Source organism: Apium graveolens, chromosome 5, assembly GCF_009905375.1.
Source record: "Apium graveolens cultivar Ventura chromosome 5, ASM990537v1, whole genome shotgun sequence".
In the NCBI taxonomy this organism is placed as follows: domain Eukaryota; kingdom Viridiplantae; phylum Streptophyta; class Magnoliopsida; order Apiales; family Apiaceae; genus Apium; species Apium graveolens.
The window spans coordinates 441990-456588 of NC_133651.1; the positions used below are offsets into that span (position 1 = coordinate 441990).

Consider the following 14599-nt stretch of genomic DNA (forward strand, 5'->3'; position numbering starts at 1 on the left):
AGAATCTAAATAGGATATATATATAGGCTAATAATAACGTTGTGCAAATCGCAGTAATCATCAAAGTTATCACCAGTCTTGTAGTAGCATTTTAGTGCTTAGATTTGGTGACAAGAATATATGATAAAATAACATAAAACGATTGTTGTACAAAAGATAACTAAATATAAACAAAAGAAAGAAGACAAATTAAACAACATTGTAAGCCGTGGGCATATGACAAAATCTTTCCATCTTAGTTGACGTCTAACTATGACTGTTATTTGTGTATTAAAATATTAGAAAGGGTAATGTTAAATAATCCAAAACTTGTACAAAAAATAGTTAAGAAATAATTAGGTTTGAGGATGTTTTCAGGTAATTAAATAATTAGTTACCTGAGTTAAAAATATTTTGTAATTTAAAATTTTAATGACAAATTTATAAATATAAACACAACTATCTGTATTTACAAAATAACTCATTTATTTTCTTTTAATTTTATACCTATCTCTTCATGTCATACTTGGACCCAACTATCCCTTAAAATATATGTAATATATATAAGTTAAAACCGAGAATTTCTGTAGTTGTCAAGCCGTTTGTGATTTTATTAAACTAACTAAACGCCCAAACTTTACATATAGTAGTAAACTAGCAACATGTATTTTTGACTTATATGTCTTACAATATCTTACAATTAAGTATCTGTTTTAACAAATCTCGGGATGGGCGAGAATCAAATCCAGAAACTGGAACGACAAAAGATAAGCTCTTAACCATTTGAACTATCTTATCGCGCTCAACTAGTAACATGTATTTAAGTTAGTGATAAAATACATGATGCATAATTTGTAGTTACAAGGAATAGTATGATTTTACAAAAGCCTTCGGGACGTACTTGTTTTCATGCAGTGTAAAAATCTTTAAAGCAGGGAGAGGGGGTTGAAAAATCTTATTTTTAAATATTAAAAAGATGTTACACATAGACTGTATTTTGATCTGTTTGTCAAATTTACAGCAAAATTAATCCAAACTACAAATACAAGAAACAGCAAGTGACAAAATCACTCCCCCTGTGGTCATATTGTTTGGATATAGTTTGGTGTTCAAGATTTAAACCTGACAAATATAATTTGATATATGAATCGAAAGACATTTCCATTTCATATTCAAATTTCTAGTTTATTCTTCTACTAGCAAGTATTCACGTCTCTTCTTATTTCTATGTCCACCACTGTACCACACAACATATATCATGTATGCTTCCTTTAAAAATATGTGCTTAGATAAATAATAATTCTAAGACTCTAATTGTCCTCTGCAACACTCCTTATCTTTGTTACGAGAATGAGTATGCGTCGTATATGGATCATTGGATATAGATATACGGATTTAGGTCTCATACTGATAATTTTCAACGGAAAATTAATTATGCACTGTTTTGTATTTTTGATATATATTATTCAATAAAATTGTGAAAGTACATTCTCACCTTAAAAATATTCACAATTATTCGTATAAGATATTTTTACTACAATACAATCACCTCTATTATGTTGTCTTTGATCGTAGAGAGCGAAATGAAATTAAAAAATAATAATTCATGTTGGACAAAATATAGAGAGAGAAAATGAAATAGTACCCAAGAAGAAAATAAGCGTGCTGGAGGAAATAAATTTGTAATAGCCACCCTTCATATCGGTACTCTTCAACTTTTATACACACATATTCCTGTAATTGTGAAGATAAAATAATAATTTTTATTTTTTGTAAATTAATCATAATCTCTGTAAACTGGATACATTTTCTTCCTTTTGACAATTTCTAACTCTTACTTCATATTCATATCTGGCAAACTATCAGTGACATCATAATCACTATCACCTCTTTCTTTATCACTCTCATTTTCTGAATTTTTTTTCTCGTAGTCCTAATTCTTCTCTGATCCTATCAACTTGTTGGACCTATAGAGACGGACCCAAAAAGACATAGAAAAATAATAATTTAACTCTTATTAATAGGCCCAAGAAGCCCACATTGAAAATAAAAGCCCACTTGGGACTATCCGTAAATAAGAGGGTTCAACCTCATTTGAAGAGGTTGGCTAATTGATTAAAGAAAGGTTCCTCCTAAAAAGATTAGTTTTAGGTATTAAACAATATACAAAGGCTTATCATTTCACTCCATCATCAATGTTATTAGCAAATAACATGTCATCATCGGTCGTAGAGCAATCAAAATCATCAAACCTATAATCATCCAACTCATCACTTCATTCTCCAACGTCATTACTTCCAACTCCTTCACTCATTTGAAATAAATTATGATCTTCAAAATTGTCCAAACTGTTTCATCACAATATTTGACTGACATAAACATCTATCTTATTTGCATTTATTTTAACAGACTCTTTCATATATTCAGTATCAGTTTAAGATATCATCAACACTAGATCATTTTCCAAATATTTCTTAGGATCCCTATTATACATACAAAATAGTCCATCATGACTTATAGTTTTAATTTTACATCTCAAATTGTCATATGTCAATTCTTCCTCACATTCAAAATAATATAGTGTCATTCGAACCCCCACATACTCAGTTCTGGGTAAAAAATTTAACTTCCCCCATAAAATAATGTAACAGTAATGATACCATCAACTTCAATAACCAAATAAACCTTATATTAGGACATAATCAAACAGGTGAAAATATTATTTACAACCACACCCGCGTCATTGTCAAAAAATGCAACAACAATAACAATCGATTATGCAGATAACATCATCGTAAATAAGAAATAGATTTAAAAATTATATCGGGAGTAAGCTCGTTTGAATCGCTCATAAAATTTACTTGATTGATCGTCAATACCCACTTTTACAGGCTTGATTTCAATCAAAATCTAAGAGAAGTATGAGAGGAGAGGTTATGAGAGATGAAATATTAGGGGTTAAGTGTGACTATTCGTGTACATATCTGTATATACATATTTTAGTTGTCTGGATATCGAGATTAATATGTCTGAAATATCCCCAGAGACACGATCTAATATATACCGTTCTGTCACTTTGTCTCGGTACAGGATTTATTATATACATATTTTGTATACCAGGTTTCAAAACGAACGCTTTTAAATTTCAGGATTTTATGGATCTTTTGGTACAAGCCTCACGGTTTAAAAGGTCGTTAAGTCATATAAATAATAATGGATTTTGATAGAATCAAACCAAAATTTTAAAGTTTTGAGTTAGATTAAATAAACCATATTGAATAGAAGTTCACATACAAAGATAAAATTTGTAAGTAAAGGAATATATATTTTGATCTTGTGTTTTCTTTACGGAATTTTGATCAAGTATTTAATTGCATAGGATATATAACATTATAGAAGATTGCATTACATATAGGGATGATAATCAGATCAATCGAAATAGATTTAGCAAAAATCAAACTCGAACCCGATTTATTTTGCCAAACTCGAACCCAAACCTATGCTAGGAGGAAACACATACACAAATACGAGATCCAACCTATCAATGTGAGGTACACACAACAAACGGGAAAAATACGCGTCCTGACTTGTATTATTAATCAAAACAATTATCAATTAATATATCAATACATATACTTCAATGGTGTCTAAAACTAATACTTGAGATTACCAATGATCAAACATCTCCCAAACGATATCTAAAACATCTACATCTATTAAACTTAACTATCAAATATAATATTATTATGTATATATAGTCATCACAAAACTTAACCACCAAGACATATTATACTTGTTCTACAAGTCTTCTTATACTTGTTATACAAGTCTTCCTTTCTTAGTATTCAATCTTCCAACTTTGCGACCAAGACATATCATATATAATATTTGCTTACATATAATAGTATCCAACCCAATTATGATAATAATTGTCTACTCATACAACTATTACTCAATCCAATTATGTCTTATATCATCAAACCCATAAAATCTTATAGGTTAAAACCAAACAACCTGAACCCGTCGGGTTCGGGTTTGCTACCAAATTGCACTTTGATTCAGACAAACTTTAGTGAAGAATTACTATGACTTGATTTGAACAGTCCTTAATGCAATAGTTTGCCCAATGTATAGTCCTTATTAATACAAATATTAGTAATACAGTATGTGATAGATTATACAATATGTATATATATATAATATTATTTATATATTACCACTAGCTATTCAAGTCGGGTGGGGGTTTCAGGTCGGGTTCGAAATAGTATGCCCTAAATTCAAATTCGACCAGAAAATAGTTCGGGTTTAAAATCAAATCCAAATCCAAAATCGAAATATTTGGATTTTGAACACGAATATTTCGGATTCGATAAAATCCAATCGAGTCGAACCAAACCGAACCGGAACCGAAAAACCGAACCAAACCGTAAAATTTCGGTTCGGTTTGGTTTGAGTTTTTTCAAAAATTTCGGTTATTTCGATTTTTCGATTTATACACATATATATTTTTAATTACATTTTATATATAATATAACATGGACTCAGCACTAATTGAAGCAACAATTAGAGAGTACAGTGGGTAGAAACTTAACTTTTGTAGTGTATTTGTGTAAAATGATGACAAGAGTCTCGAATGCGCCCACAAGGGTTGACTCAGTTGGTTAAAGATGGGATAACTATCATATTGGTCACAGGTTCGAATCTCACGCGAGAAGAATTTATGATTATGCCTCCTGTAGAGCATAGCGCTTAAATGCGGTTTACCTTGGTCCACGTGGTTTACAAGCTATTAGGTGAGCCCATAGGGTTTACCCAGTACGCACCCGAAAGATAGCAGTTGCGGGTTATCTACGATAAAAAAAGAGTCTCGAAGGCATGTTATAATTATATATAAACTTAAATTAAATTGAGTGGCTATGAATTCTTTGTTATTTTAATTTGTAGTTTTGTGGTGGTAGTGTTTAACTTTAATTATAATTTACATATTTAACTTCTCAAATTAATTTTCTCCTTTTTATTAAATTGTGTTAATGGTTTTTAGTTTATTTTATTATTATTTTTTTAATTTTGTTGTAAGACACAACCTTATTTGTGCATGTAGAAATAATATTTTTAAATATTTCAGTTTTTTATAAACCGAACCGAATAAAAAAAATATTCATAACTACGAAAGATAGAAATATGAAATTATGACATTATACACCATAAAAAAATAATTACATTAAAATCTTTCTTAAGAAAAACTAAGCTCTAAGAATCTTTTAAAATGTTAGCTTAGTTTGTATATTAAATTTTATATAACATGCGGTGAGGAAAGTTATATGGAGACCACATTTTCATCGGAGACCTTGAAAAACACATATGTTCTGCAATAAAAACACTATAAAATATAATATTTTGTGAAGTATGTTTTACGAATATCACTAATATATTAAAATTATTGAAGATAATTTAAGTTTAATAAGTAGAATGTGTATGTTCTGCAAGCTGAATGTTATGTAAACTTAATATGTTTTGCAGAATAAAATATTTTTGTAATTTTTTATATGCAGTACATATATAATATTCAAGATTTTGAATAAAATAAGGATCTTTATAGAGCATAATTCACAAAAAAAATATGTTTTGCCATGTTTTTATGCAATATTTAACTTGCAGAACACAGGTGGTCTCCAAGTCTCCAAAAAAAAGTGATCTCCATAGAAGTTAACCCAACATGCGGCGGAAGTGTTTAAACAAAAATGAAAAAGGAGAAGTATACATACTATAAAGGAGTACATGCTCAACTGGTGAACCCCCGCTTAATAATAAAGTATATCCGTATATATAATATACTATAGACTATAAACCCTGGTTCACTCTCCCCTTCATTTTCTATAGCGTTCTTGGTAAGTTTTTTTACATATTTGTGTGTATATATGATGGCTTCCCCCCCTCCCTTCATTGTAATTTGTATCATGCAGTTATCATACTAGTTGTTAGTCTGTAGTTATGTTGAATTTCAACAACTCATGCTTAATTTTATATAACCATGCTTACAATTGCAACATTCGATAAGTATACAACTTGTTATAATAATCAATTATGTGAATAGTTAGAGTTTTTTTTTGTTTTTTTCAATTATCGAGAATTATATTGATTTGTTATAAACTTGTAATTTGATGGTACTAGGGTTCTGTATGAGTAATTCCCTGGGATATGTGTTGATAGTTTTTTTTGTTTTTTAGAGCAGTTGAAATGAGTTGGTTTGACCCTGCATTCGGTGGATTTGGATATGATCACGGTTGCCAGCGAAATTATTCACCTGGTAATCTGTTTCAATCGAGACCAGCATTTGGACAAAGTAGGGATCATTTTTCTAATGACTTACTTGCTGGTAGAATTTTAGTGCCTCCTTTTGGTTATAATGGTAAGCATAGTTATCCGTCTGGGTATCCCCACTGGTGGTGGAATTTCAACGCATTATGCTCATCCTTTTGGCTTCAACCCTGGCGCATTTGGCCATAGTAGTCATCCTTTTGGGTTCAATCCTAGTAATGGTGGAAGTTCAACACCTGCATTTGGCCATTATAATCGTCCTTTTGGGTTCACCCCGACTGGTGGCGGAACTTCAGCTCCTTCATTAGGGCAAATTAACTCTTTTGGATTCACCCCCACTACTCCTTTTGGGTCTGCCCCTGCTAATGGTGGAACTTCCGTGCCTACATTTGGGAAAAATAGCACCAGTTCTTTTGGGTCTGCCCCTGCCAATGGTGGAACTTCTGTGCCTGCATTTGGGCAAAATAGCACTACTCCTTTTGGGACTTCCCCTGCTAATGGTGGAACTTCCGTGCCTGCGTTAGGGCAAATTAGTACTCCTTTTGGATATGCCCCTGCTAATGGTGGAACTTCCATGCCTATATTTGCGCCAAATAGTACTTCTTTTGGGTCTACCCCTGTTGACGGTGGAACTTCCGTGCCTACATTTGGGCAAAATAGCACTACTTCTTTTGGGGGTGCTCCTGCTAATGGTGGAATTTCCTTGTCTACATTTGGGAAAAATAGTAATGAAACTCCCGTGCCTACGTTTGGGCAAAATAGCACTACTTCTTTTGGGGGTGCTCCTGCTAATGGCGGAACTTCCGTGCCTACATTTGGGCAAATTACTACTTTTGGGTGTGCCCCTGCTAACGATGGTACCTCACTGCCTGCATTTGCACGAAGTACTAATCCTTCTGGGTTCACCCCTCGTAAGTCGTAACACAACTTCTGTAATAACCATGATTTTTGTAATTATATGTATATACACTTTTTTCCCATTTTAATTATTTGGTTAGATAAAAAAATATTTTATTATATAGATTTGTTATTAAATATAAAGACTCGTATTTTTATATTAAAAATAAACATTTCTAATAATCCAAAATATTTAAGTAAGGTTAAAAAAAAATATTTTAATTTATATGTGCATAATTTTAATTTAATATATATTTATTTTATGACTAGAATTTAAAATAGGTGTAGTTATGTTGTGTATATTTATTAGTACGTGTTATGTGTATTTTAAAAACTCAGTCAAACACTACATGTTAACAAAGAGATAATGTTTGTTTAAATTTGTGATCACGTACCCACTAACCCATTGAATCGGAGTATTAGTTGAACCAACTTGTGTATAAATAGGCTAAATAAATAGGCTATTAGCATATCTCTGTATGTGTATAAATAGGCTATTAGCATATCTCTGTATGTGTATAAATAGTCTATTAGCATATCTCTGTATAACATCTTTTTTTTGAGGTACGTTCTAATTCTCATGTTTTTACTTATGTTTTACATGTTTACTGCATACTTCTATATATATATATAATTAAATTACATTTTTGTGAACTTATGTATGACTATTCTAATTCACTTGTTATTAGTTTATTTTATTATTTAGTTCCATGGTTATGTGTATAACACTATAGTTTACTTAATTTAATCATTTAGTTTGATGTTGATTATTAAATGTTTTAGTTAACAATCACCATTTTTTTAGTAAATATTTAATACATGAATTTATGTATATAATTATGTGTTTTGTGCATGTATAATAATTCATGTGTTATATGTTAAATATATGTTTGATTTAGATATGCATTTAGATTAGTGCACCAATTAGATATATGCTCATTTATTAAATTGGTTATACTTATTTTGTATAATGATATTTTCACACGTAAGGTTATGAAAATTTTATACACCAATATTGATATTTTTGCCCATTTGCATAATCCTAAGCATATGTTACCTACTTTATTTATCTTTGTTATTTTATTTTAAGGATTATATAGATAGTAAATATTAAACGTACATCTATTATATTCTGAATTTAAATAGTTTACATAGACTTGATTTATTATTAGTATATATAATGTATTTAAGTGTTAAGTTTTTTTTATTTTTCGGTACACCATTTTGAACTATTATATGAGAATGGTCGTATTTATATGTCAATATGAATTTATTTTGTTACTTGTAGTGACATTTAATTGTTATTGTGGGTTAAGTTTTATAAAGTTAAAGTTTTGTTAGCTTAGTGGCATACACAAATTAACATTTGAATTATTATATTAAGTATGTATGTGTGTATATCTAGGTTCATTTTGGCGACATAATTTGGGAGATATTGCTATTATGGTAAGTTAACTTTTCACACTTTATTTTATTTTAAAATCTTTTAAATATTTTTGCACTGCTTTGTTTTAAAATTTATAGATCAAGTACCATGTTTTAGAAATAAGAATTCCCAGTGAGCTCTGACTTTTGAACCAGTTAGTAATTGCGTATAGTTCCGGAACTAGCTTTTGATACCTTACTAGGGAGTGCTACTTTTGATGCCTTCGGGAGCGCACACTCTATGATACCTTAGTAAGGGGCGCATTATTGACAGAAATTATGAACTTTTGATATTGTGTCACCAGGTATTTGTGGCCTTAGCGAGCTGTGGAATTTTATAACTTATGTCATATGGATTTTGGAAAATGATTTTTGTTTTATAAAATTATGATACTTGATCCACTAGTATAGAATTGTTTTCTTGCTGGGCTCTTGGCTCATTACTCACAAATTTTCAGGTGCCTTTTGGGACATCTTAAAGGTGGACTTGATTTTAGCTTGCTTTGGAATAATATTTTATTGATTATGTTTGTATTGGAGCTGCGTCTCCCAGGATTTGCTTTATTTTCAGCTTAGATGATTTTATTTCTGTCTGGGATTTTAGAATTTTATGAAAAACTAGAAACTTATTCTTATTATGGATTTAATTTGGAGTTTTAGCTGAATATTTAAGTATAACTATTTTCTGAAAAGTTGGGGTATTAAAACTTCAGTGTCTCCATGGCAACCTAGTAATCCTCTTGGGTCAGTTTCCCCCAATGGTGGAACTCCAGCGACTACTCTTGGGGAAGGGAGAACTTATTTTATGTCTGCCCCAAACTCCAAAGGATGGTGGAACCTCAGTGCCATTTCATTCCTTAGGATCTACCTCATTTTCTCAGACTCCTGCTGTTAATGCATCAAGTTCCCCAGGATTTGGTTTTGGTTGCCCTACGACTTGTAGCCAACCAACCTTGCCAGCAGGTAGAAGCTTATCTGACACTGGTTCACATCTTTTTGGAACTCAGAATCACATATCTGGTGAGTGTTTATTTATCTACTTTCTATTAATCTGATAGTATCATTTACTTGTTACTTAGCATATATGTGGGCATTTATAGGGAGAGATTCACTACTCTTTGGTAGTTTTATATAAAAATATAAACTATAATGATATTCATAAGTTTATGAATCTAAAAGGGCAGCAAGTGAATATATATCCCTAGTCAAATATAATTTCTTTGGAAACTCTTTTTGTTTGATGTACTTTTATTGGCATCTGCATGACAACTGAATTTATTCTACCTCTCCTATTATTTATATAGTTTTAGTGGAAGATTGGGAATTTACTCTATATGAAAAGGGACGATAGTGCCCTTTTTTAGTTAACGTCCTAATAGTAATATCCTAATCGGTTGTGACCTTATTAAATGTGATAAAGATTATATGATTTTATGTTGGCATGCCAAGTTGATCTAATTTTGGCATGTGTGCTGTTTCTATTACTGTCTAGTTTTAGTCTCGACTATAGTATTTTATATATTAGGATATAACTACATTTTTATTTACCTGTCCCGTTAGTAGGATCTACCGCATATTTTCAGACTCTTACAATGAATGCATCAAGTTCCCCGGGATTTGGTTTTGCTTGCACAACTTCTGGTCACGCAACTACGCCATTGGGTACCAGCAGCAACTTGTTTGGAACTAATACATGTTCTGGCGAAATTCAGGTTCCATTCACAGGTGAACATCTATCTTTATTATCTCAAATCAGTATTATATGTAGTAGTTAATTAGCATAATTTAAAAATTTATAGGGAGTTGAATACTTTTTTTTTTCTGATAACCAATATAGCAACTGAATCTCGTCTTTTCAGGCGACCAAGTTAAAATACCGTCATCTGGCAGTTCAAGTTCTGAATCATTCACTTTCAGTGTCAATTGTGGAGGAACTAGAGCAACAACTTACACTGAAACTGTTGAGCTGGAGGGTAATCCACAACTATCTACAAGAATTATGTCCATATCTGCCATGCCTGTTTTTAGAGATAAATGTCATGAAGAGCTGAGGTGGGAGGACAGGCAGTTGGGAGATAATGGTATGCTAAAGTTTCTCGTGTCATATCTTTTTGTTTGCTTATTGATGAGGAGTGTTAGTAACAAAACCCGTTGAAGTTTTAGGCAACATACCCCTATTTCACAGAGTAAGAGCTGGACAGTCCGCGATTGGAAGTCAATCTAAAGGTAGCAAAGTAAAGCCTTACACTAAAACCATGGTAGGTGAGGATACCTGTAGAGCTACGTCAATATCTGCCATGCTTGTATACCAAGATAAAAGCGATGAAGAAACCATCAGTTCAATAATGCAGGTGTGTGCTTGACTTTCTAAAGTATTTGTCATTTTTCTTTGGAATTAAGATAATTTGTAAAGAAACCCTATTTCATTTTTGCAGGCAGCGGAGTTGACCCTGCTTCAGAACAATTAAATTGTTTCAGGAATCCTATTTCTAGCACTGGTAGCTCATTTGTGAATGCTAAGAATTCTTCTGCCCCGCCCAATTTATTTCCTTCGAGCCCCCCATGCCTTAGCATTCCAACCTTTAGCAATTCTTTCAATTCTGACTCCTCTTCAAATGATTCACATGAGGGGGCTTATACTTCAGTAACTCAGCCTCCCTCTATATTTGGTCCAACCATCATGTTTACACATCCAAATCCCTCAATTGTGAGTGCATCAGCAAGCGAAGCTTCTACATCTGTACCTAATTCATTTAACTATACTTCATCTGCACCATGTGCCTCTATATGCAGTACTTCTGTTACAACACCAGTCACTGCATTTGTTCCTTGCAATTTCCCTCCAAGTATATCAACTCTTAATGCTGTATCCTCTTCTAGATGTATGGTTGAGACACCACCTGTAGTTCCCCACATGTCAGAAGGTCCAAAAACTGCGCCAGTGAGATATGGGATTTCCAGTATACCTGTATTTTCTTCGATATCTGAACACTTTGTTTCTGTCTGGTACACTTGAGTGTTGGTAATGCAAACATACTTTCTTAGCAACAATGAAGGAGTAAGGATGTATGGACTCGCTTTGAAGTTTCACAATATAGTTCTAGCTAAAAAATTTGTTTACACGTAAAAAGAGAAATGTTAATTTGTGTCAGATGTTCAAGTAAAAAAAATTACTATGATAACACTTGAATGAGGACTGGGGTTTGGCTTAGTAATAAGTGTCAATATACTCCCTCTGTTTTCATATATAAGTTGTTTTAGAATTTGTGTTTTGTTTCTTAATAAAGGTCGTTCTCAGTTTTCTAGGTGTTGTCAAAAACTGAGTTCCCATACTACCCTTATGTACCCAGTTTATATTTTCTAGGCATGCTTGTATGTGTTGATTACCAAAGGTATGAGAGGAATTGGTTCCTGTCAACTTCCTTCGTCTGTTTATATTAATAAACAGAGGGAGTATTATAAAATGTTTAAAGCTAATAAGATGCCTAGGTATATCTTGTTTAACCCTGCCTCCAACATGTTTGAAGAGAGGTAGTAGAGGTGGTGGTACTGTTGTTTAAAAAAGGTTATTGTATCTTCAAGTGTCTTCTATCACATGATAATTTTGTTAGATGTTAAGCTATTATAGTTAATGACATGTGCTCTTTTTCTTTCCAACAGGTCAAGCACTCAGCAGAAGAAAAACAACATCAATTACTGAAGCCAAACTGGAATCGCAACGATGATGGTCCAATGGTAAGGTTCATGGCACTGGTGGAGAATAGTATTTTTTTATTAAGATCATGTTTTAATTGTAGTCCATTCTTGTTGATGGAAAAACAATCATGGAACTTAGATTTGTCGATTTGTCAGTTCGTGCCTGTTCAGGTGTCATCTTCCTCTGATGCTCACAGGACTTCTACCACATCCAGGAAGAAGGTTCCGCTGGGGGTTTTGGTTTCGGGTCCCTGTGAAGAGTGGAATCTAAGAATTGACTTCAAGAATATCTTTCATATTAAGTGTACAGCTATTCATGTGTATGAGAATGGTAAGGATATCGTAAATTAGTGTGGTGCTTAATGTAATATTGTTTATTTGTTACTTGCAACAAGCTTCATTTAGAACAAAAAAGTAGGTAAACATGTGTATAATGCATCTCACGGACAGATTGAACAGTGGTACTAAGTGAGCATCAAACCTTTATAGTATGGTTCGGTCTCTGTTTTTCTTCCATGCTTATGTTTTTACTTATATACAAAATCCTTTCAGGTGAAGTCTCTGTGGAGTTTTCTAAACCTCTTGGGGATGGTTCTATGCAAAATAAAGTTGGTAAGCCGTAGATAGAATATTGAAATCCCTTTGGTCGTTCTATAACATTAGCGATTTGTCTTTCTGACTTTCTCACATATACAGAAGTTTAAGGATCATTACTTTACAAAGGATAGGGTTAAAAAGTCTTGCTCACATGTTAATCATTAGTTAATAGTTTTTTTAATTATCTTTTTAGCTATTGATATATTCACGTGGAAGTTGGAACTGTGTCTCTTGTGTGTATGTGTGTGTTTGTCGCAGTACCAACTAGATGTGAACTTACTAACAAATGTTATTGCATAAACAATTTCTGCAGATATCTTCTGGTATTTTATGTCATCTGTGTTACTTTAACATGGAGGATCTGTTGCTATGTCTCGTTCTGTTGTTAAAACACTAAGCAGTTCAAGATATTATATCTTAATCCTCTTATTATCCTGTTATATTTGGGAGTATAGTGATGAATTTAGGGTTTCATAGCATCATTTCGTCAAAAAGCCATTAACATTGTCACTTAAACTGTTGTAGGAAATCCTGGCGAAACCTTTGCTTCTGAACAGCGCCTGAAATCCAGTCCTGTTAATGGTAATTATTCATTTGAAAGGGAAGATTCTTCAGATGTTTCTGTGCTGTTGCCGAAGCTCAAAAACAGTGACCACTTTATTCAACCGCCAATCGAGGAGCTGGCAATAAAAGAAAGCTTTGATCCGGGTTTCTGCAGCCATGTAAAGGACTTAGTTGTCGGTCATCAGCATTATGGGCGCATTAAGTTCTTTTGAGAGACAGACGTGCGACAGGTTGATGTCAACTCACACATTGTGTTCAGAAATTGGGAGGTAATAATTTCTATGGATGAGAACAAGAAACCACCAGTTGGGCAAGGTTTAAACAAGGCAGCAGAGATTACCCTTTTCAATATTAAGTGTGTCGATAAAGCTGGAAACCAACACATAAATGGACCGAAAGTTGACAAGTACAGAAAAAAGCTGATGAAGAAAGCAGCAGAACAAGGTGCTGAGTTTGTGTCGTATGATCCTGTGCAAGGAGAGTGGAAAAGGTAGAAAAAATGAATTTTGCTTGTTCAGGTTTTTATAGTGTGCTTTCTTCCTGCACATATTTCATTGTCCAGACCCCAAATAACCATTACACGCTCTGTCAATTGCCACCGCACGCAGCAGAATTCTCTAGCAGTTATTTTTGTTCCTAATTTGCAGAGTCTATTAGACCCGTGGAACAATTCGTATCGTAGTAATTTTGATTATGGCGAATGGTTTATCTATTAGGATGAATATTAATTTGTGTGCTTGCATTTTATTTTATTTAACCTGAATAATTGACATGACAATTAAACTAGAGGAGTTGGAGAGAGATGGAACAAATGCCTATAGAAGTAGTTCCGGAACCTCCTTAACAGTCTTCAGAAATTCAGAATCGTTGTTCTAAAAATCTAGCACAATATAATCAGTTAACCACTACAAATAAATTTGTTATTTAAGTCGGCCTATGTGATGATAATATGAAGATATGCATCCAGGACATGCTTGCTGCCATTTCAAATTGTCACAAAGCCATTGGTTCGAAATTTTACATCTTTTTGAACATGTCAGAAGCAAATTGTTGTTTGTTACGTACATAAATTAATTAATATTGACGTTAATTTGGACGTCATAGCTGTAATAGGCCAAAAGCA

General features: G+C 32.7%; 2 protein-coding genes across 4 annotated transcripts; both read left to right on the forward strand.

Moving 5' to 3' along the window:
* Nucleotides 1–5729: 5729 nt before the first annotated feature.
* Nucleotides 5730–11190, forward strand: LOC141661765 (uncharacterized). Of its 3 annotated transcripts, none has more exons than XM_074468762.1 (7): nt 5730–5867; nt 6207–7208; nt 9352–9639; nt 10180–10344; nt 10479–10700; nt 10777–10970; nt 11055–11190. In XM_074468762.1, the coding sequence occupies exons 2-7, from the start codon at nt 6386–6388 to the stop codon at nt 11085–11087; spliced, it is 1725 nt and encodes a 574-aa protein (XP_074324863.1). In that variant the 5' UTR covers nt 5730–5867; nt 6207–6385; the 3' UTR covers nt 11088–11190. The 3 variants fall into 3 exon arrangements, with proteins under 3 accessions (XP_074324863.1, XP_074324865.1, XP_074324864.1); XM_074468764.1 differs by having other exon boundaries at nt 10783–10970; XM_074468763.1 differs by having other exon boundaries at nt 10183–10344.
* Nucleotides 11089–14210, forward strand: LOC141661766 (nuclear pore complex protein NUP98A-like). The gene is made up of 5 exons (XM_074468765.1): nt 11089–11587; nt 12280–12354; nt 12472–12646; nt 12868–12927; nt 13438–14210. Exons 1-5 carry the CDS (start codon nt 11300–11302, stop codon nt 13686–13688), a joined length of 849 nt encoding a protein of 282 aa, XP_074324866.1. The 5' UTR covers nt 11089–11299; the 3' UTR covers nt 13689–14210.
* The last annotated feature ends 389 nt before the right edge of the window (nt 14211–14599 follow it).